At 45.3% G+C, this 22,132-nt stretch overlaps 1 protein-coding gene across 1 annotated transcript; it reads right to left on the bottom strand.

The window, feature by feature from the left end:
• Positions 1-1,303: 1,303 nt before the first annotated feature.
• On the bottom strand, positions 1,304-21,522 carry Ldhb (lactate dehydrogenase B). The gene is made up of 8 exons (XM_051155544.1): positions 21,418-21,522; positions 19,027-19,161; positions 13,152-13,269; positions 10,673-10,846; positions 7,363-7,536; positions 5,204-5,321; positions 3,597-3,720; positions 1,304-1,664 (listed from the first exon to the last, which is right to left on the bottom strand). Exons 2-8 carry the CDS (start codon positions 19,153-19,155, stop codon positions 1,497-1,499), a joined length of 1,005 nt encoding a protein of 334 aa, XP_051011501.1. The 5' UTR covers positions 19,156-19,161; positions 21,418-21,522; the 3' UTR covers positions 1,304-1,496.
• Positions 21,523-22,132: the final 610 nt, after the last annotated feature.

Consider the following 22,132-nt stretch of genomic DNA (forward strand, 5'->3'; position numbering starts at 1 on the left):
GCAAAGAAATACCACCTTATAAATCGGAGACTGGAATCTGTGCAAACATCTGCAAGAGCAAGCACTACTTGTGTTAGCCTCTATAAGGCCAAACCTTGTACTAAGAGTTCTACACTTTCTGGGCTGGAGAGATGGCTCAGAGGTTAAGAGCACTGGCTGCTCTTCTAAAGGTCCTGAGTTCAGTTCCCAGCAACTGCATGGTGGGTCACAGCCACCTATAATGAGATCTTCTGGTCTGTAGGTGTACATGCAGGCAAAACACTGTATGCATTAAAAAAAAAAAAAAAAAAGAGGTCTACATTTTCCCATTTTGTTTATCCTGTTCAGGCTAGTGATAGAGCTCAGTGGCACAGCACTTGCCCAGGCTCTGGGTTTCAGCCTCAGCAGAAGAGGTCAATCAGAAGTATGGTGAGCCACTCTTATTGATGAGGAACCATTATTGCTGTTCACGGATGAAGGAACTGAGGCTTAGGTTTGGTTCGACAGCAGACAACCTGTGCTGACCACTATCAATCAAGGGTGGAGCTGAATCCCAACCTCACGCTTGTGATGATGATAGCTTTTAGCTCTAGATAACCCACATAAACTAGGACCAGCTAAAAGTCGATCTGACTTGCACCTCTCAGTTTCCATGTTGTGTTGTCTTTTCTGACACCTGGCTCTGGGTGATTCAGCCTAACCGTTCATTTTCTTTCACTATCAAAGGCAGCTCTAACATTATTTCCAGTTTTACAAAATAGTTTCTTCCTTTCAGGTAATTAAGGTGGACTACCTTACATGAAAGGCACACACACTATCACTTGCCTGGTTAGAACCTGAAAGTTGTCGTCACAGCTGGAGACACAGTGGCACAGTGGTTAAGAACAGGTGGTGTCCTTGCAGTGGACCCTAGTTTGGCTCCCAGCACTGACAACCACCTGTGACTCTGGCCTCAAAGTGTCTGGCCCATTGGCCGCATGTGCACGTACCCACATGTAACCACAGGCAAGCATCTTCAACAAACTGTAACCATATCCTCAAACCATGAGAATCATGGGACACGCTGAATACCCGGTGCTGCCTGGACGGTGGCTACAGGGATGCAGAGGGTGGAATTTAAAGACATTGTAGGCGTAGGAAAAAATCATTTAAGAAACTTAGTACAACTTGTCAGAACACATTAAACAAAACTGAAGCACACGAGGTGAGCTTGTAATCTCAAGCCCAGGAAGACCGTGGGCCAGAAGAGCTCAAGTTCAAGGCTAGTCCTGTCTTCAAGGGAAGACAGCATCTGAAGCAACGCAGAGAACAAGACATGCAGAAGTATGCTGCAATAGATAACTTTATTTGTTCAAGAGCTCCTAGTGCAAACATCAAACAAGCCTGGGCTTTGATCTGTGAGCTCACATCACATGTCAGGGAAGAAGCAAACGGTGACCTACGTACAAGGCTGACGACGAAAGCTTCGTGGCTCGTCACGTTGGAGGCTTGTACCTCTACAGCCTAGAACCTGGCAGTCACAGGTCCTTGAGGTCTTTCTGGACATCCCACAGGGTGTCTGCACTCTTCCTGAGCTGTGCGACCTCCTCGTCCTTCAGCTTCTGGTTGATGACGCTGGTCAGGCCCCGAGCATTGAGGATGCATGGGAGACTGAGGAAGACCTCGTTCTCAATGCCGTACATACCCTGTGAGAGCAGCAGAACCACTCAGACAAGGACGACCCAAAGTATTATGTTGGATCTAAATAACTGCAGGAACTTCGATAAACACAAATTAATTCTCTAATTTGTTCCATATGTCCCCACACACTCGGGGCTGTGACTTCACTTTTATATCTATAGACTGTGCAAACTTACTCTACAATAAAACCAGTTACAAGAAAGAAGTCAGTACTTAGCTTTTTTTTTTTTTTTTTCAAGCGAAACATTGTTTTCTGCTGAAATACAATTTGCTGTATGAATCTTTAAATGGCTTTTTAACTGTTTCCCTCAATGGATAATTTCCTATCAACTCATTTGGGGTTTTGGTTTTTAAGATTTTATTCTTTTGGTGCCTGGAGTGGTGGTGCATGTCTTTAATCTCGGCACTAAGCAGGCAGAAGTAGGCAGATGTCTGAGTTTGACAGTAGCCTGATCTACAGAGCAAGTTCCAGAAAAGCCAGGGCTACACAGAGAAACTTGTCTTGAAAAACAAAAAACAACGATATATACACATATGTAGATATGTGTATATATAGTTATATATGTGTATATAGTTGTATATGTGTGTATATATATATGTATACATATGTTCTGTATATGTGGGACTGTGAGTTTACGTGTACAGGAAGGCAGGTGTCTACAAAGGCCAGAAGGGGGCGACAGATCCACTGGAACTGGAGTTATAATACCACCCGCCCTCCAAGAGATGCTGAGTTAACTATTTCTCAAATGCTTTGCCACTTTAAATAAGGCAATTGTTTACAGTGTAAATTTCCCTATATGACTAGCGGATTAATTATATTTAACAAGTTGTCTTAATCTTTAAAAATATTAACCTCAAAAATCTTTGTACATACATCAAAGTAGAGAAAATAAAACTTCTTTTGTATGCCTGCCAAAAGTCAACAATTACTTGAGTTTCCCTTGTAAACCGGCCCTCAAGGTAATCTAAAGCAAATATCTGGTGCCATGCTGTACTCCTAAGCTACCTTTCTGTGTGTATGATATGCATGTGTACATACATGCTTCAGTGTGTGTGTGTGTGTGTGTGTGTATGCATGCATTTGAAAGTCAGAGGTTGTCTTCAGATGTCTTTCTTGATGGCTCTCCATATAAGGTAGGATCTCTACTTGAACCCAGATCTTGCCAATTTAGTTTGCCCAGTCAGCTAGCTTGTTCCTGAGGACCCCAGCTACTATTTCCCTTCATTTTTTTTTTCCACTCTTGACACCGATATGTGGAAATGACTTGCTTGCTGCATATGCTACTTTAATGTAACTTTACTTTTGTTTAATGAATTTCACTCCAAGGAGGTGATATAGCCCAGGTTGATCGTAAACTTTCTATGAAGCTGAGGTTGACTTTGAGCTTCTGATCCTTTGGTCTTTATCTCGTCAGTGCACAGATTATAGATCTGGATAAATGCCCCTGATCTAAACAGTGCTGGGGAATCAGACCTAGGGCCCCAAGCATGCTGAGTAAGCATACTCTTAACTGAGACAAATCCCAGCCCTCAGCTAAGCTCTTTTTCTCTTTTGTATGTTCAATAGTTTTTGAGTTAAACTAATTTTTCTATCAAGTGCTATATGAAAGTATGCCTATAGTTTATTACATAAGCTTACTGTCAACCTAGTATATGCTGATTTAATGGTTTAGTAAAGGAAGGTTCTAAATAGGATTCATAGTAGTTTTTAACAACACACAAGAAAGATTTCTTAGAAAACAAATCAGACATCTTAGCTCTTGGACAGTTGAGTGCTCTTGTCCTAGGACTTTGGTTGGAAAAGAGAAAAAATAACTTAAAAAAAGCCTAGATGCAGAAGTAACCATGAACTGGAAGCTTCTCTGGTCTGTCTTTAGATGAGTCTCTTTATACAGCAATAGATATCCTGTTACACTTTGAAGCAAGTGTCTCACCTTCACCATCGTAGACACAGGGTGAATCCGAGACAGGTTTTTCAGCATGGATTCAATGAGATCAGCCACACTTAAGCCAATGGCCCAGTTGGTGTAGCCTTTCAGCTTGATGACTTCATAGGCACTAGAAACCAAACCACAGAAGAGACCATTGAACCCTGACAGTGGGTTGCCCCTGCTCCGTCTCTGACTAATGGTCATCTTAACTTTTCTTAGGAAACGGAGAAGACACATCTGTTTTGTAAGGTCTTTATGAACATCAAGTGAATTAATGTACAAATAAGTGTAAAGACTGTGTGACAGGCGACACATAGGTGTTGAGTGTTTATGACATCACAGGGTACATTCTTTAAGATAAAAAAAAATTATTGTGTATACAGTGTGAATCCATATGTCTGTGTGCATGTGAGTGCATATGCACATGGGTGCCAGTATCAAGGGACCAGAGGCACCAGATGCCCATGGATCTGGAGGTAGAGGCAACCATGGGCCATGCAATGTGGGTGTTGGGAACTGCCCTCCAGTCCTCTACAAGGGCAGTGCACACTCTTAATTACTAAAGAATCTCTCCAATCCCTAGGAGCATACATTTTCAACCAATATTAATGTACAGAAATGTGTACTTCCAAATATATTAATGAGCTTAGGAAGCAATGAAAGACAGGTGAGGCCATAGCTCACTCTCATAAAATCAAGGCATTAAGTGAATTGAAAGCCTAAGGACTTTTTCAACTTTCAGGGGTTTTTTTGTTTTTTGTTTTTGTTTTTTGTTTTTTTTGTTTGTTTTCTATACACAAGTCCAATTCTCTAAGAAACCACAGCTAAGTAAAACTTTCATATTTAAGGTAGCAATCTTCCTGTAAAAACTCTGCAAATAGTTTTTACACTTACAGAACGCTTATCAGTGATAAACGTGCGGCCCTGCACGTGACGGTGACTTCATCTTGATAATTCCACAAGCCTTACACTTTATACACACTAAAGGGTCCACAGAGAGCTAGATTATGGGCTGCTATGACCTACGCTTAGTGCATCTGGGAGAAGACGGAGGATAATCTTGAAGGTTAAGTGGCCTCCAGCTCTACAGTCAACCCCAGTGTCAGAATCGGGGTGCAAACCTGTGCTGTGGGCTATATTTCAAAATGATGCACTATTTGGGGCGGAGAGATCATAAAGGAGAACGGTTGGTAATAAGAAATGGCTTGGGAGAATGAGATTAAGGTGGGAGACATCTCTAACGGTGGGGAGGGGAGGGGAGGGGATAAGAACAGTGTTGCTTAAATACTTCCAGCAATCTGCCCGAGTGGAGGTGGAGGTGGTTCTGTGACCAACAGGGTCCAGGTTTGCCTCTGTGGAGGAAGCAAGCCTTATTTGTTGACAGGTAGCAAGGTAAAGGCCCGTCTCCCTAGGCAGTTCCATGTTTGCCTGCGTAGCTAGTTTTGTCTTGAGAAAACACGATTTGCTTCCTCTAGAGACTTGTATTGCAAGTGTGCCTGCTCTACATGAACCCTCCCCACGCCTCCATGGCAGGAAGTGTGCAAAGAGCTCAGGGCTTTATCTACCTGGACAGGACACGAAGCTCCCCTAAATGGAGTCAGCCCACTCACCTCTCCACCACCATCTTATGTACTTCTTTCCAGTTCTCACTGTCATTGTCCGTTCCCATTTCTGGATTCAGCTCCTGAAGAGAGACTCCTGCCACATTCACCCCACTCCACACAGCCACTGTGGGGGAAACCAACAACAACAAACAACCCTTTTTTTTTTTTCTTATTTCAACTCTGATGCAAGTTATTTCAGCACCAGTTAGTACTATTCCGGTGGCAATTGTCCCCTTTGGAGAGAATTTTTTTTTTGGGTGGGGCGGGGGGATATTTGCCTTCAACTAGCAACAGCTCTGACCTTTAAATATATGTACATATCTGGGTATGTATATGCATATAATATTCATATATATATATATATATATATATATATATATTTTGTTATGTATATATATATGGGAATATGTGCATGTACCCAAGGAGACCGGAAGAGGGATTCAAAACACCTGGGGCTGGAGTTGTGGGCAGTTGTGAGACACCTGATGTGGGTGCTGGGAGCTGAACTTGGGTCCTTTGCCACAAGTGCTCCTGCTGCTGAGCCACTTCTGCAACTCCTACTACTGACCTTTTGACTTTGAACAAATGTGGCTATACACAGTCATTGTATCATTTACAGGGAAGATGAAATTCTTTCCAAATCTCTAGGTTTGTAAAATTCACAAAGGATTATAGTTTGGGACCATCCTAAATGCTCAATTTCAGAAATGTAAACTTCTCCACTGGGACATTTTGGTAACAAAAGCCCCTTTCTTCTTAAGCAATAAATAAATAAATTAATTAATTAATTAATAAATAAATAAAAATAAAAATCTAGGATACTTATACCCAAATACAGCTGTCATCATAAAAAGTTCACTAATATATAAACTAGGATCTTCTTCATTTAGGGTAGACTATTTACACACATACATGGGAGCTGAACTTTGAAACCCCAGTCTCATGCTCCTTAGGGACTTTCAGAGAATGCTAGTTACTCAGATGGTATGAACTGCAGCACAGGTACAGTCCACTGCAATTACACAGCTATGGCACCTAAACTGCTGGGGGCGGAGTAAGAACCCCATGGCCCACAACTCCTGCTACGCCAGACTAACTAGACAGTCTCATGGTTGCTTGAGAAAACCATGGATCTGTCCAATTGTGCCAAGAAAGAATGGCTTTTCTCTCGCTCCATGGTCAAGCCCATGGTCTCATTACAGGTCAAGATGGAAATAGAAAAACTGACCCAAAAAGGAGGGAGCAAGCTCTGCATGTGCGTCTGAAAACCTGGCAGAGGTGCCCCAGCCTGAGGCCCCCACCTGCTCAGTACCTGTCTGGAAGTGTGTGAGCCTTAGCTAGCTACTCAGAGACAAACATGAGTAGCAGAAACTCACTCATGCTCCGAAACGGTCAACATCATGAACACACACAGGCCAAGAAAGGCCCCAGGTTAAGGGAGACCCAAGAAACAGAATGAGAATTCATGATGGGTTTGGATGGGGAAAGGCTCCAGGACCTCAGAGGGAGACATTTATACCAGCAAGCAGGAGATGGAGGCAGGAGGATCAGACTGCTACTGGGAATGTTAGGCCAACCTGGACTACATAAAAACAAAAGCAAAAGCAAAGCAACAGAAACAAAGCAGAGGAGGAAAAGAAGAAATCACACATTAAAGGATTTAGGGAGAAAACAGCATCATGGCCAATTCATCCTTACTGGATGAGGGTGAATATAGTGAGACAGGCAGGATGGCTCAGCCGGTAAAGGTGTTAGCTGCCAACCCAGATGGCCTGAGTATGATCCTTGGTACCCTTGTGATAGAAGAAAACCAACTCCTGAAAACTGTCCTCTGATTTCTACTGTATGCAGGTGTTCACACAGATATAGAAAAGCAAAGCAGGAGGATCTCTATGAGTTCAAAGCCAACTTAATATACATGGCAAGTTTCAGGATAGCCAGAGCTACATAAAGGGACCCTGCCTCTAAAACAAAGATAGTTAGGTGGGTTGACAAATAGACGACAAAAATATAAACAAACTGGAACAGACTCCAAAATATAACTATAGTACTTCTGAGCCCTTTCTGGGATATAGCAAAGCACATGAAACTAAAATTGAAACAAAGGAAAAGAACTAAGAACGGTCTGAGTAACTCAGAGGCACAAAGGCAACTCTTTCTCTTACCGCTGGAGTCGCCATGCTCGCCCAGAACCCATCCGTGACAGCTGCTGGGGTGGATGCCCAGCTTCTCAGCCATGAGGTAGCGGAAGCGGGCGGAGTCCAGATTGCATCCGCTCCCGATCACACGGTGCTTAGGTAGCCCGCTCAGTTTCCAGGTGACGTAAGTAAGGATATCCACTAAATATTTTAGGAAAAATAAAGCCAAGTAAATTCAAACTGCTGAACTGGTTAGAGGACATGCTGCTTCTCTCCCCCGACATGCCCTTCTCTCCAGTGAGATGTGGCCAGAAAGAGGTGTGTGATTTAACTTCTCATGGTTGAGTCAGAAGATGAGAAAAGAAGCATTCGTAAAGAAGCAGTAAACATGAAATATGTAAAAACCTGTGCATATGTATGTATCATTAGGTGAGTAAGAACACTTAGGAGCCTGACAAGTCAATTAGCTTTACCTTGAAAGAAAGAAACAGGGCCGGTCCAGCCCTGCCTGTGATAGCTTGAATAAGAACCCACCCCCCCTCCCCTCCCCCCCACCCCACTCCACCCCCCCCTCCCCGCCCCCAGTCAGCTCATATGTTTGAATCTTTATTCGGGCAGTGGCATCATTTGAATGGATTAAGAGGATTAGAAGGTGTGGCCTTCTCAGAAGAAGAGTGTCACTAGGGGTGGGCTTTGAGGTTTCCAAAGCCCATGCCAGGCCTTGGCTTGCCCTCTCTGCCTATGCATCAGGATGTAGCTCTCAGCTACTGTTCCAGTGTCTGCCTGCATGCTGCCATGATCCCACCATGATGGTGGTGGGCTAAATCCCTGAAACTCTACAAAATCCCCAATCCCCAATCCAATGCTTTCTTTTGTAAGAGCTGTGCTGGTCATGGTGCCTCTTCATAACAATAGAATAGTGACTATCACAGTCAGATTGCCACCAATTTTAACAGTCCATAATTCTGACAGCTGTCAGTGCAAACAATGCCATTTCTTTAGCAAGGTGTGCCGGTATATATATATATATTTTTTGAGTCTGATATTGCCCAATTAACTATTATGACAATCCCTGTCATTACTATCTCATGGTTGGATGACTGTGACATAACCTTCATCTGCTTGACACAGTGGTAAAACTTCTGGAGGGTCACAGAAGTTATGGGCTGTGTTGGAAAGAGAAGGGCATGTGCGTACCGGCGGAAAAGCTGACCGCTGCCCTGGCCATCCCCACCCCTGCACTCCTCTGTGAAGCCCAGCAAAGGTGTTTTTTCAGGTACAGTCAGACTGGAACATGTGCTTCATCTGCCAGCGTTAATACACCTGAAGTGCTCTCTTGGAGATTCACACTTTGATGTTCTACCTTGGAAGTGATGTAGTCAGTCAGGGATGCCTGCCTGTGGAGCAGGATGGAGACACATGGACCACAGCTAGCTGTCTGCCATTTCTGGTCTGCATCTACCCGGCATGTATATCTACATACATGACTGAGCCACTCAGGAAGCCCCAATCCAGGCTCATAAAGAATGAGACAGTAGAAAGGATCTCTTATCAGGCCCCAGCTTCCGGTTCTAAAGGAACCGCAGTGATTCCCAGCCCTGGCTTTGTCACAGTCCCTCAGTGAAGGGTCAGAGACAGCATTACCAATTATCAGTATACCACCTGTGTTCACTGTCATGCAGCAACTAAGACGGTACACAGTCAAAAGATGTGCGGCCCTCCCTGAGCTGGGTGGCATGCTCAGTGGTAGAATACTGGCCATCCATGTACTTCAGTGCACACCACCTCCCCCCCAAAACATAAAGGGGAGGCTGGTGACAGACACTAAACTTTAACCAATTGGTCTGGCACAGGACAAAATATAATTTAGTTACCAAACCTTACTTAGCCTTAGAAACCTTTTTCTGTTTATTTAAAAAAAAAAAAAAAAAAAAAAAGAAAGGCTAAGGAGAGAAAATACCAACAAAAAAATCACTCCGGCCATGGCAGTGTTATTGTTCTTTGCAAGCTGGTAATAGAAAAAAAAATAATTTATACCAGATTATAAGAGAGAATTTTATTTTTTAAAAGCTTAATTTTTATTTTGTGTGAGTTTAGCTATCTATTTGTCTGTATGCCACATGCAGAGTCCAGAAAAGGGTATCAGATTCCCTCAGAATTGGAGTTGCAGATAGTTGTGAGCCACCAGCTGGGTACTGGGCACTGAACCCGAGTCCTCTGCAAAAGTACCACGTCACTCTGTCCACGCCCTGACTGTTAGCCCACTTGGGATTTGTGGCTACTAAATCTTCTTGTCCTGACTTATCAAGTCAAGTACATGGCTCAGTGGGAGGTTGGTGATGTGCACTTTGCTTGAGGGGGTCCACTGATTTTTATCCTGTTCTGTTAGGGCCCAGAAGAGGCTGTAGACAATGGCCTCGTATAATTTGTATATGTTAGGCTAAACAGGTACTGTCATGAACTGCAGTGTGGTGTACATGGTGTGTGCACAGAGAGGACACACATGTCTGTGTGAGTGTGAGGGCCAAGGTCCACACTAAGTGGACCACATTTTTTTTTTTTTGTTTTTTTGTTTTTTGTTTTGTTTTGTTTTGGTTTGGTTTTAAGTGTTTTTTCTTGTAGACCTGGCTCCCCCTGGACTCATTTTGTAGACCAGGCTGCCCTAGAACTCACAGAGATCCGCCTGTCTCTGCCTCCTGAGTGATGGGATTAAAGGCGTGTAACCCAGAGCTCACCAAGTTGGGTAGGCTGTCTGGTCAAGAGTGCCAGAGAGCCTCCTGTTTCCAGCTCCCTGGCACCGATATTGAAGACACTTACGGCCAAGCCTGGCTTTTTTGTGTGAACGCTGGGGATCCCCACGCAGACACCCGAGCTTTTCCAGCATGTACTTTACGCAGTCATCTCCCAGCTCCTCCTTCATATCCTTTAAAAATGTAAAGCCTGCCGGGAGTGGTGGTGCACGCCTTTAATCCCGGCACTCGGGAGGCAGAGGCAGGCGGATTGCTGTAAGTTCGAGGCCAGCCTGGTCTACAAAGTGAGTCCAGGACAGCCAAGGCTACACAGAGAATCCTTGTCTCGAAAAACCAAAAAAACAAAAAAAAAGGTAAAGCCTTACAGCCCTACCCAAACACAGGTGAAGCCCACGAGACAGAATCTCACCCTTTTGAACATTTGCTCTGGGGTGGGGCCACCTGTTTTGCAAATACCGTCTTTCTTCACCAGGAGCAGAAGACATGTGGACCACCTGTCAGTGAACAACCCCAGAACAACGAGCACCCACCCCCAAACCTTTGGAACTAGGCAGGCCTTCGCCCCGGCTAAAGTGTCCTGTTAGTACCTGGGTTAGAAACCACAATGATGGTGCAGTCCGGGCTGTACTTGACGATCTGAGGGATGATAAACTTGAAAACGTTGACGTTTCTCTGCACCAGGTTGAGGCGACTCTCCCCCTCTTGCTGGCGGACGCCTGCAGTCACCACCACAATCTTAGAGTTGGCTGTCACAGAGTAATCTTGAAGAAAAGTGACAAGATGGTAGACCTTAAATTCAGCTCCTTGGCCAAAAAGATGCTATCTATGGTATATTCTAGAAGTTTCACCATGTAAAGCTTCCAAAACTTATGAGATGTAAATTTTCTGTGTTAAAAGATTGGGGTTTTTTGGGTTTTTAAGAAAAGATTTATTTGAGCCATGGTGTATGTCTTTAATCCCAGCACTTGAGAGGCAGAAGCAGATGAATCTCTGAGTTTGAGGCCAGCCTGGTCTAAAAAGCAAGTCCAGGATAGTCAAGGTTACACAAAGAAACCCTGTCTTGAAAATGAAACAAAACAAAAAAAGATTTATTTATATTTGTATGTGTGAACGTGTGTGTGTGTTTGCATGCACATGCGTGCGTGTGTGCGTGCATGCGTGCATGCATGCCTGCGTGTAAGATAGTCACACAATGCAGCTCTGTCAGGCTTGGAACTCACTGTGTAGATCAGCCTGGTCTAGAACTGCCTGCCTCTGCCTCCTGAGTGATGGGATTAAAGGTGTGTGTCACCACACCCAGTTATAACATATTTGTTAAGCACGATCATATATGTTCTAGTAGTGTTAATTTTTGGAGAACTGATTCCTTTTCTGCTAAGGAAGCATGCCAATATTTCAGTATTTCAAGATATACAGATAAGACTTGACATGCTCAGCAAGTTTCAATGCAGCAGCTCATTCACGTGGGTGGCCTGGACTGCAGGGCGACTCCCTTAAAATGCAGGATGGGGAGCTGGAGAGATGGCTCAGCGGTGAAGAGCACTGATTGCTCTTCCAGAGGTCATGAGTTCAATTCCCAGCAACCACATGGTGGCTCACAACCATCTATAATGTGATCTGATGCCCTTTTCAGCACTGTATGCATAATAATAAATATTAAAAAAAAAAAAAAGAAAAAAAGAAAAGAAAAGAAATACATTAAAAAAAAAATGCAGGATGGTCTGATCTCCAATGGTCTCTACCATACAACTGTGCTCTGAAGGTGAAGATGGAATGACAAACCCAGACACCTGATGCAGGACTCTGAATGCTACTACTCAGCAATAGTTATTACCTAGTTTCTTCAAGGAAACTAGTCCCTGGACACAGAAGAAAGGAAAGGAAGAAACTACCAGAAACAAACTAGAAGGGCACTTAGGAGCTAGAAGGTTATCTTGGGACAAATGAAATGCAGCTAGCTTGATATGAAATGCTACACACAGGCCCTGCTAGGAGTTTTATTGTTGTTAAAGGGTTATTATAAAAAAATACTTTGAAAAAAAGGAATATATCCAATATTTTTTCTTCAGAAATAGAATTGTGTCACCAGGCATAGGACTGCATACTTGTAAACCCAGCAGTTAGGAGGGGCTGGCCTCAAGTGCATAGTGAGTTCACGGTAACGTCTGTCTCAAGCAAACAAAATGAGCAAAGGGCACATGCTTGGGAAATACAGCTGAAGATGATGATAATTGGTGGGCGGAGTACAGGACCGCATTCCACACGGACCCTCAAGACAAAATGTTCACGTGCTATGTGCACCTGTTAGCAGACTCTCCAGAAAATAGGTTTCTAAAATCTGAGGTAGAAAATTTGGCCTGTATGAGGACGATGCAGACACTAAACAACAAGACCACATATTACAATTTGTCATTTTCTCCCTGTGATTATCGCCCCAAATCTCATTTTTAACAAGTGTACATTCTACAAAAAGTAGGATTGTGTACAAATTTTAAGTTAAAAATGGGGGCATTTCTAAGGAGATGAAATTTTTGTAGTCTATGAAATTACTAAAGTAGATATTGAGAATTTGTTAGCAAAATTACTGAAATGGTTGCTCCACAATTCCAACTTTTCCTACTTAAAAAATTGTCTATCTAGGTAATGGTCACGCATGTCTTTAATCCCAGCACTTGGGAGGCAGAGGCAGGTGGATCGCTGTGAGTTTGAGGCCAGCCTGGACTACAAGGCAATTTCAAAAACAGCCATAACTATAAAGAGAAGTCCTGTCTCAAAAAAACAAAAAACAAAAAACAAAAAACAAAAACAAACAAAAAACCCAGAAAAAAAGAAAGAAAGAAACCAACAAACAAGATGCTTAGGGTAGAGCACGGATCAGGGACACCCTGAGCCCTTGCCTAGCATCCTACAAGGCCCTGGTTTGATCTACAGCACCACAGATAGCAAAAGCAACACATTAAAAGTGGGTGATCAGTTTGTCATGCTGGAGGGTGCATCCCAAGTATCTGTCTATAATAACATTACTTTCATGTTAGGTCCCTTGGAGGATGCAGAGGAACCGCCTACCTTTATCGGCCACGATTTTCGAAGTCTGAAGAAATAAGCTCCCATGCTGCAGATCCATCATCTCGCCTTTGAGCTTGTCTTCTAAGACATCCACAAGGGCAAGCTCGTCGGCCAGAGACTAGAAACACAAAAGCAGCCATTCATTCCCGTAGTGCTTTGCGTGTGAAGTACCCCACAGGCTCACGAGTTCTGAACACGTGGTTCCCAGCTAGCGGCGCTGTCTGGAGAACTGTAAAGCCTTTAGGACATGAAGCCCCACTGGACAAGAGTGAGTCACCGGGGGTTGGGGGGTGAGGGGGTAAGTAGGCCTTGAGGTTTATGTTATAGCTGGCTTTACTTCCTGGTTCATCTTTGCAGCCTGTTCTACAAAGACATAAGCAAGCAGCCTCATAAGCCTGCTGCCATGCCTTCCCTGCAATGATGGTCTGTGAGGACAAGGAAGCACTTTCTCATTTGATTTGCTCACCACTTATTTGGTTATGAGTAATGTAGCACTAATATAGCACCCTAAGTTCTGCAAGGACTACATAGCACAATCTACTCTATGGAAGCCATTCACAGATAGCTAAGCACCCAATGGCTAAAATCCTTGGGAATTTTGGGGTTTGATATTCAATCACCATCAAGAGAAAGAACCCTTGTGGATCTAAGTTGGCTCAATAAAAGGCATAGATGAGAGTCCAAGCCTTCACATTAGGTAAGGAATGCACACACACACACACACACATGAGAGAGAGAGAGAGAGAGAGAGAGAGAGAGAGAGAGAGAGAGAGAGAGAGAAGACAAGAGAGAGACAGAGGGAAATACATACACAGACTGACTCAGAACCAAGCTTGGCAGTATGTCTGTCTTGATGTTATAGTTCAGAGGGCTTCTGGGACAGTGGTCCCAGTTAAATCTGCAAGGGCAGGTTCACTTTGGAGTTGAACTTGGAGCCTTCTTTGATGTACCACCCAGAATGCTTAGGCTGCCTCCGAGCAGCTTGGGGGTCTCGGCAGGAAAGGCACGCAAGTCTTAGATGAAGATTGTGCCCTTAGGAACCAAACCCTGGGCACCAGGAGTCATGACAGCTTTGTATCAAATACGGACACTAATTTTTATCTACTTTTTTTCCCCACTTAGACATGTTAAAAAAAAAAAAAATTATTTCGTTCTTTTGCACGCAGCATCTAAGAACCCACAAAATCCTTATTTGTGTTTTTTAAGACCCAAATTAACACCACCTCAGTTAATAACAGCCTAGCATTCTGTGCCAGGGCCCATCACCAGCAGGCCCAATCATCTGTTAGTACTGGCAGCACATGGGAGCCACTGGCGTCAACAGGGCAACACAATTTAGTGCTTATACAGAAAGCGTATCACAGGATGTCAGTGCGGCTGTCGGTGGGTGTAGAGAGTTAGCTTGGAAGGAGATGGTGGACCCACACCTACTAACCAAAGTGCTGAATCTAGCAGAATGTGTGTGTGATGGGCAGCCTCCAAGAGCAGAGTCACATGACTCCCTCTCTACCCACATATCCACAGCGTATGCATTTACTGTGAACACAGACACAATACTAAGGAGCAAGGCCCGCTGGAAGCCAAAAACGTTACTGTAGAAATCTTTTCAACTCAAGTCCCAAGTGGAATGGACACAGTTGTGGATTCTGCCTCCTAGTTAATAAATGACCACCATCAATGGGTTGGTGTTTGATGCCAGCAGTTTTCTATTCAAGTGCTTGTTAAGCATGAGATTTTGTGGGAGGAAAAAAAAAATAACTTTTCAAATAATTAACCAAATGGGTAAGTACTATTCACTGATTTGCATTTTGAGCTTTTCCTAACATAGGGATATATAGTAAGATATTCTGGGCAGCAGCCAGCGATGAGTTGCAGGATCCAAGGTCAAAGTTCTCCCCAGTGCCCTGTTACTGTGGCACTGGGTGGGTTACACGTACTGAAAAATGCCTTGCTGTACGGGTGCCGAGGAATCGAACCCTCGGCCTGTGCACAGCAGGCATGCTCTCTAACGAAGCACTGTTATCTCTATTGTCAGATTTCAGGGTTATTGTCCGCTACATGGAGGAACAGCCACTTGTGGCGCTGGTACTTCTGCAGGTGTGCAACAGGGGACGGGTGACTTCATTTCTTTTGCTTTGGTCACTTAGTGTTAAAAACAAGGGATAAGAAAAGTTCCTATTAGGAGGATGTGGTGGTACAGGCTAAGAATCTCAGCACCTGGAAGGCTGAGCAGAGGCGGCACGACTGCTAAGACAGCGAGGCCAGCCTGGGTCTTAGAAGGAGACCCCACAGCAAGTTAGTAACAACCCCACAGACAAAAAAGAAAAAAGTTTGTTTAATCTATTATTATAAATCACTTTAATAGTGTTGGGCATGGCATATTTACGGTTTACATATATATTCTTTTTTTTCTTTTTTTTTGGTTTTTTGAGACAAGGTTTCTCTGTGTAGCCTTGGCTATCCTGGACTCGCTTTGTAGACCAGACTGGCCTCGAACTCACAGGGATCCATATATATTCATTTTTATTGTCTTTGAGAATCTGTATGTATCCCATACTGGCCTTGAACTTGTGATCCCTCCTACTTCTACCTCCTACCTCCTATAGGTTGGGCTTCCTGGGCTGTGCCATCTTTAAATTCTTTTTCTTTAATTTATTTTATGTGTATATAATATATATGATATCTATATGCATATGTAAGCTCAATTGTTTTTGTTTTAACCAAAGTAAGAGTGAACAGGAAATTAAAACTATTTAAAACCCCTATAATTCAAGGAACTATCACATCTCATAGGTATCTAGTAAATCATGAGCAGTTAGGAAAATGAGCAAAGGATCACACACTGTTGAGTTCTTGGATAGCTGGTTCTCCGTTCAAAGGCTCACAATTTGACCCTTGAGAATTTAAAGTTCACACACTAGAGAGATGGCTGAGTGGTTAAGAGACCTGGCTGCTCTTGTGAAAAAAATCAGTTTAGATTCCCAGCAGCCACATGGTGGCTCACAACCATCTCTAACTCCAGTGCCAGAGGATCTGAAACCCTCTTCTGGCCTCCTCAGGATAAGTGCACAAACATACTTTTGGGCAAAATACCTATACACATGAAATACATTAGAGAAAAAGAATTTAAAGTTTGTGGTCAGGCATGATGGCACATACCAGTGACCTCAATGTTGAGGAGGTGGAACCCCAAGTTCGAGGCCAGCATGAGATACATGTAGAATCTCAAAAGCAATAAAAACAAAAGGGGCTGGGAATGAGACTCAGGGGTTAACTGTAGCATGCCTGCCTAGCATACAGAAGAGTCCCTGGGCTCAATTCCCAACAAAACAACAACACAGTAAACTTCACAAACTAAGGAATATGCTTGGTCAAGGAATTCAAGTAGACGCCATACAAAGGGCCAGTGTGCTCCGCAGTGTGGGAGGAGCTGCCTGCTTGCTTTCTCCGTCCTACATTTAAGGAAACTCCACGGAATAAGCCTCAAGTCACAAAGGAAGAACCGTGGTGTGAACCACAAGAGGTATTTGTGAGGGCAGTCAGGGGCCTAGAGAGGCAGACAGCAAACGGAGAGTCCAGTCTGCAGGCACCAGAGCAGCGAGAAAGGCACACTGCAATGATTCCACAGGAATGTGTCTGTTCTTAGGAAACATGCTAAAGACCTCTGGAAGGGTGAGCTCACCAAGACAGTCTCAAATGGTTTAGGGAGCACATACGTGGGGGGGGGGCGGGGAGGCAGGGGAGAGACATAGGGAGAGAAGGGGAGAGAAGGGGAGAGAGGGGGTGGGGGGAGAGAGAGGGGGGAGACAGAAGGGAGGGGGGGGGGAGAGAGAGAGAGGGGAGAGAGAGGGGGGAGGAGGGAGAGAAGGGGAGGAGAGGGGAGAGGAGGGGGAGAGAGGGGGAGAGGGGGGAGAGAGGGGGGAGGGGGAGGGGGGAGAGAGAAGGGGAGGAGAGGGGGGAGGGAGGAGGGGGAGAGAGGGGGAGGAAGGGGGGGAAAGGGGGGAGGAGAGGGGAGGAGAGGGGGAAGAGAGGGGGGAGGAGAGGGGGAAGAGGGGGAGGGGGGGAGGGAGGGGAGAGAGGGGGAGAGAGGGGGGCAGAGAGGGAGGGGGAGAGAGGGAGGGGGAGAGAGGGAAGAGGTGGGGAGAGAGGAGGGGATGGGGGCAGGGGGAGAGAAAGGGAGAAAGGGAGAGAGAGGGGGGAGGGGGGAGAGGGGGCAAGAGGGAGAGAAGGCAGCAAAATTCCATGTATGAATGACACATACATAGAAATGTTTACTAAGAGAATTTTACAATTTTTCTGTTAAGTTTGAAATCATTTCAAAATAATGCCATAGGTTCAAATTTTGAGAATAATGAGACATCCTTTCAAGCTCAACAAGCCACTCCACAACCATCTCCCAAGAAGAGAAGACAGAGTCCAACACATCTAAGTGTTCCAGGCAGTCATTCAGCCACAGCCTCAGGTATCCCCATAGGAGTGAGGCATGTTATCTTGCTGTACTTCCTGATGAATACACCTGTGGGGTCCACCCAACAGACACACCTGATTTAAGAAAACCACAGAAAAGCATACACTGAAGAGGATGCCATGAAACTGGCCTGAGGAAACAGCGTAAGTGTCCCTCAGTAGAAGAATGGATAAAGAAACTGTGGTACATTTACACTATGGAATACTACTCAGCTATTAAAAACAAGGAATTCCCAAAATTTGTGGACAAATGGATTGAACTAGAAATGATCATAATGAGTGAGTTAACCCAGAAGCAGAAAGAGTCAAATGGTATATACTCACTTATATCTGGACACTAGCCCAAGGGGCATGTCCCATGAATGTCTTCACTTATCAGGAAAGTGGGACAGAGGGGAGGACATCCTATTGGGACTCTAGGTGAAAGAAGCATGGGAGAATGGGGAAATAGAAGGATCCAGAGGGTCCTAGAAAATTACAAGAACAACATAATGATGGGTGGATCTGGGCCCAGGGGTCCTCCTCAAACTATGGCACCAGCCAAGGACAATACACAAAGTAAACTTCGAACCCCTACCCAGATCTAGCCAATGGACAGGACATTCTTCACAGTTGAGTGGAGAGTGGGGTCTGACTTTCACACAAACTCTGGTGCCCCATATTTGACCACGTCCCCTGGATGGGGAGGCCTGGTGGCACTCAGAGGAAGGACAGCAGGCTACCAAGAAGAGACTTGATACCCTGTGAGCATATACAGGGGGAGGAAGTCCCCCTCAGTCACAGTCATAGGGGAGGGGAGTAAGGGAAAAATGGGAGGGAGGGACGAATGAGAGGATACAAGGGAGGGGCTAACAATTGAGATGTAATATAAAGAAATCAATAAAATATATTTTAAAAAGAAAGAAAGAAAGAAAGAAAGAAAGAAAGAAAAGAAAGAAAGAAAAAGAAAGAAAGAAACTGGCCTGAGGGAAAAAGTTAAAAGCTTGCAAAACTGAGAAAAAGATTTAGTAGTGAGGATATAAGGTGCACGTCTTAGACCGAGGCAAAATCAGCTCTAATGGGTGTGATTTTGACAACACAGAGAATATGAATATGATGGAAGACATCACAGTACCATAGCAGCTCCAGTGTGGTCACACGATGACCAGAGTCCTCTGATGTACAGCGCCAGTGTGGTCACACAGTGACCAGAGTCCTCTGATACATGTGCGGAAAGGTTAAGTGTGCTACCTGCAAGTCATTTCAGATGGCTTAGAGGGGTCTGAAGATGATAGCAGCTCAGACAGACCGTGCATTTATTTCTGCAGGAACGGAACCTTTGTTGCTCTTAAAACTTACCTCTCCCAGCCAAGGCTACACAGAGAAGCCCTACCTCAAAAAACCAAAATAACAACAATCAACAACATACCTTTCCCAGAATGCTGATAGCACATGCCATACCAACTTGTCCGACACCTACTACGGTGACCTTATTGTTCGGGACAGCTGTGTCCTCTTCTGTGACAGGTGCAATGAGTTTCTCCTTAAGTGTTGCCATCTTGTCCTGCAAGAAAAAGGTGAATGGAGTGAGAACTAGCCCAAAATGTTACAGCTTTGATCCTGAAGTGCAGCACAGCTCCACAGGGTAGCCTAAGTACAGAATACATTTGAAGGAACCACATTTCACTTAATGGAGGATTTAATCCAAGCAGAAAGTCTCCAGGAGCTGAGCAGAGAACTCCATGTAAGCAATTAAGTTGCCATCATCACTCCTATGACTTTTTTGTTATAACTGCTTATTATCAGCTAAAATATTCAGATACTTATACTCAAATAAATGAATTTCCTTCCTTTGTCTCTCTAAGGAATTTACACGCAACCATGTGAACCAGCTAATATTATGTTTAAGCTTTTTTAAAAATCCAATATGAATGATTATAATTCCCATTATAAATAATTATCTTCACTCTTGAAGGACAAAGACTGAGTTGTACTTTAAAATCTCACAAAACTTACTGCCCTACTCTCCTTACAAAGCTTCTTGCCATGAATGTAGCAGTTTCTGTAATCTAAGTTGATGATTTCAGTCTGTTCCTTTTCAGCCTAGCTTATCACAGCTGAGGCTCCTCACAGGCCAGCCAGTGTTTTCTATAACCTTGTTTCGCTTGTAATCTGTAAAGGGCGCAGTAACAAAGCCCGCCTTAACTGCCCGGTTAAGAACCCTTAGCTGTCCAGTCACAACTTGTTTTGTTCCATAACTTGCTTTTCTTATTTTGCAACCTTCCCCCAGTGTACACCAATTCAGGGGTTATTTTGCCTTAGCGAATCACATTTGCAGTTTTCTGGTGGATGCAAAGATGAAATGTCTTGGGCAAAGGCCCTGCTTAAAATGGATTCACCAAGCCCTGTATTTTAAATGGCTTCAACAGAAAGCAGCTGTGTCTCTTCAGTAAGAAAAGCGCAGCCTCGCCAAAGGCCGCCCACTCCCAAGTTTATTTTTGTTAGTTGGCTTAAACTCTGTTAGGTACGCTAGAGAAAGCACTGGGAAGGCCTGGAATCCCAACTGTTGGGAGGTGCGGGCAGGAGAATCAGGAGAGGTCAAGGTCATCCTCCATCACAAGGGCTTGAGCTTCCGGCGATCCTGTCTGAGAAAGAGAAAGCAGAAGGCGCCTACCTATCTCCAGCTGGGCTGGCCTGAAAACATTTTAAATTAGTGTAGGGGATTTCAAAAGCAACAGTGTTGAAGATCCAGCGAAAGCAGGCAGACTTGCGTATCTACACAAAAGGGCGCACTCTCCTCCACCCCCACCCCCAGCAGTAGTAGAAAAAAAATGAGAAGAAAATAGTTCGCATTGTAGCAGGCCTGTGACTACAGAGAGGTGACAGGGTTAAACAGGAAAAACAGTCTCCCACCCTCCTCCCCTGTGGAGCCAGTGCTGTGGGTCAGGGGCTAATGTCTACTCCACAGCAGAGTATCTTCTATGTTAGCCGTAAAAGCTCAGGTTTTGCCTCGAACTTCTCCACTAAAATGAGTCGGCTTTCCGACCCCACCCCTTACCCCCACTCCACCTCCAGGTCGGGTCCCGCAAGCCACCTCTCCTCCTGGGCAAAGCAGGTCACAAGGGAGGCACCAGCGCACATCTCGGATAAGGTCTCCGGGGGGCAAGTCTAGGCTTCCACACTGAGTACAATTAGTAAACAAAATCCTGTGTCTCCAAAGAGGTCTGGCACGTACCCGGCTGCAGGGCGGGCAGCGCGAGTGGGGTGGGCGGGCGGATGAAGCCTGGTGTTCGGACCGAACTTTCCTTTATCCCCATTCCTACAACCTCAGGGTCTTTCCTTCATCACAAGTTGCAAGATCTTCCAACCTTCACAGGACCCATATGGTCCCTGCCCGGCTCCCTGGCACCAAGACGTGTGATGTCCCCAGCCTCCACCCCAACCCCCAGCGGATAGGTGATGTGGCCGCCACCTGCCGACCAAGGGCTTGGTGAGACCAGGTTTGCCGTACACATGTAACATGTCTCTCCCTTCATAGCACACAGGCCCGGGACCAGCCTACAGGGTGCAGACCGAGCCTGGAGCTCAGCTTCAGCCTCCTGTCCACCTCTGCTCCCTCGGCCGCTGGCCGCCCAAACCCGCAAAGAAGAAGTAGGTCGGAGCGGGGATGCTCAGGGGCAAAGGCCGGGAAGGGTGGATGTGTCGTAACTCCTTCCTCCTGTTCTGCCAAACAATTGCCCCTCTGCACTCCCTGTCTCCATCCAACACAAAACCCTGTTGTTCTGTGAGCCAGGCTTTGGGATCCTGGGCTCAAACCTACCAGACAAGACGAGGGGTCGGCACCGCGATGAAGCTAGGAACCGCCGCAAAGTCAGCAAGCTGCTCTGCAGAGGCTAGATCTGCAAAGAGAAGGAGGAGGCGGGGCCGTCCGCCCGCCAGCCTTCTAGCTTTCTCCACGGCGATTGGAAACTAGAGCCGAGTCTACCCCTCCCCTTGGCTCGCCCAACCCCTTTCAAGGACAAGGCTTGAGTGCGCACTCGCTCCCCCCGCCCCCAGCCCCTCTAAAGTTGGAGGTCACCTTCCGGTAGCTGCGGTATTCTCACTGCTTTATGGCTGGCCCTTGCAGTGGCAGTAATCCCGTAAAGCTGCCTCTCCGACCGTTCTGGACCGCCCCTACATTGTGCAAATAGAAACCTACGTCTAAGTTGCATTCTGGCTCAACTTTAGAGCAGTCTCCACCGTTAAGTTCCTACTGGAACATCCCTCGGAAAGGCCTCCGATGCTTAACTCTTTCAGAACGCACACTTAGAGCAGGCTCCTGCACATGATTGTGACCCCAGCACTGGGCAAGCTGAGTCTGAAGGGAAGCCAGGAGTTTGAGACCAGCGCGGGCTGCCCTGTTAAGACTCTGTTTTGGGCTGGAGAGCTGGCTCATCGGTTAAGAACACTGGCTGCTCGTCCAGAGATCCTGAGTTCAACTCCCAGCAACGACAGGATGGCTCACAACCACGGATAATGAAATCTGACGCTCTCTG

The sequence above is a fragment of the Acomys russatus genome, chromosome 13 (genome assembly GCF_903995435.1).
Source record: "Acomys russatus chromosome 13, mAcoRus1.1, whole genome shotgun sequence".
Lineage (NCBI taxonomy): Eukaryota > Metazoa > Chordata > Mammalia > Rodentia > Muridae > Acomys > Acomys russatus.

What these genes read in the sequence shown, in the direction of transcription:
- Ldhb (XM_051155544.1), bottom strand. Translation starts at nt 19,155, where the DNA reads ATGGCAACACTTAAGGAGAAACTCATTGCACCTGTCACAGAAGAGGAC. An exon ending in CATTGTGGTTTCTAACCCAG is followed by an intron (nt 7,537 to 10,672) that starts GTACTAACAGGA and finishes TAAAATATTTAG; the next exon opens with TGGATATCCTTACTTACGTC. An exon ending in CTGTGTCTACGATGGTGAAG is followed by an intron (nt 1,665 to 3,596) that starts GTGAGACACTTG and finishes CTGCTCTCACAG; the next exon opens with GGTATGTACGGCATTGAGAA.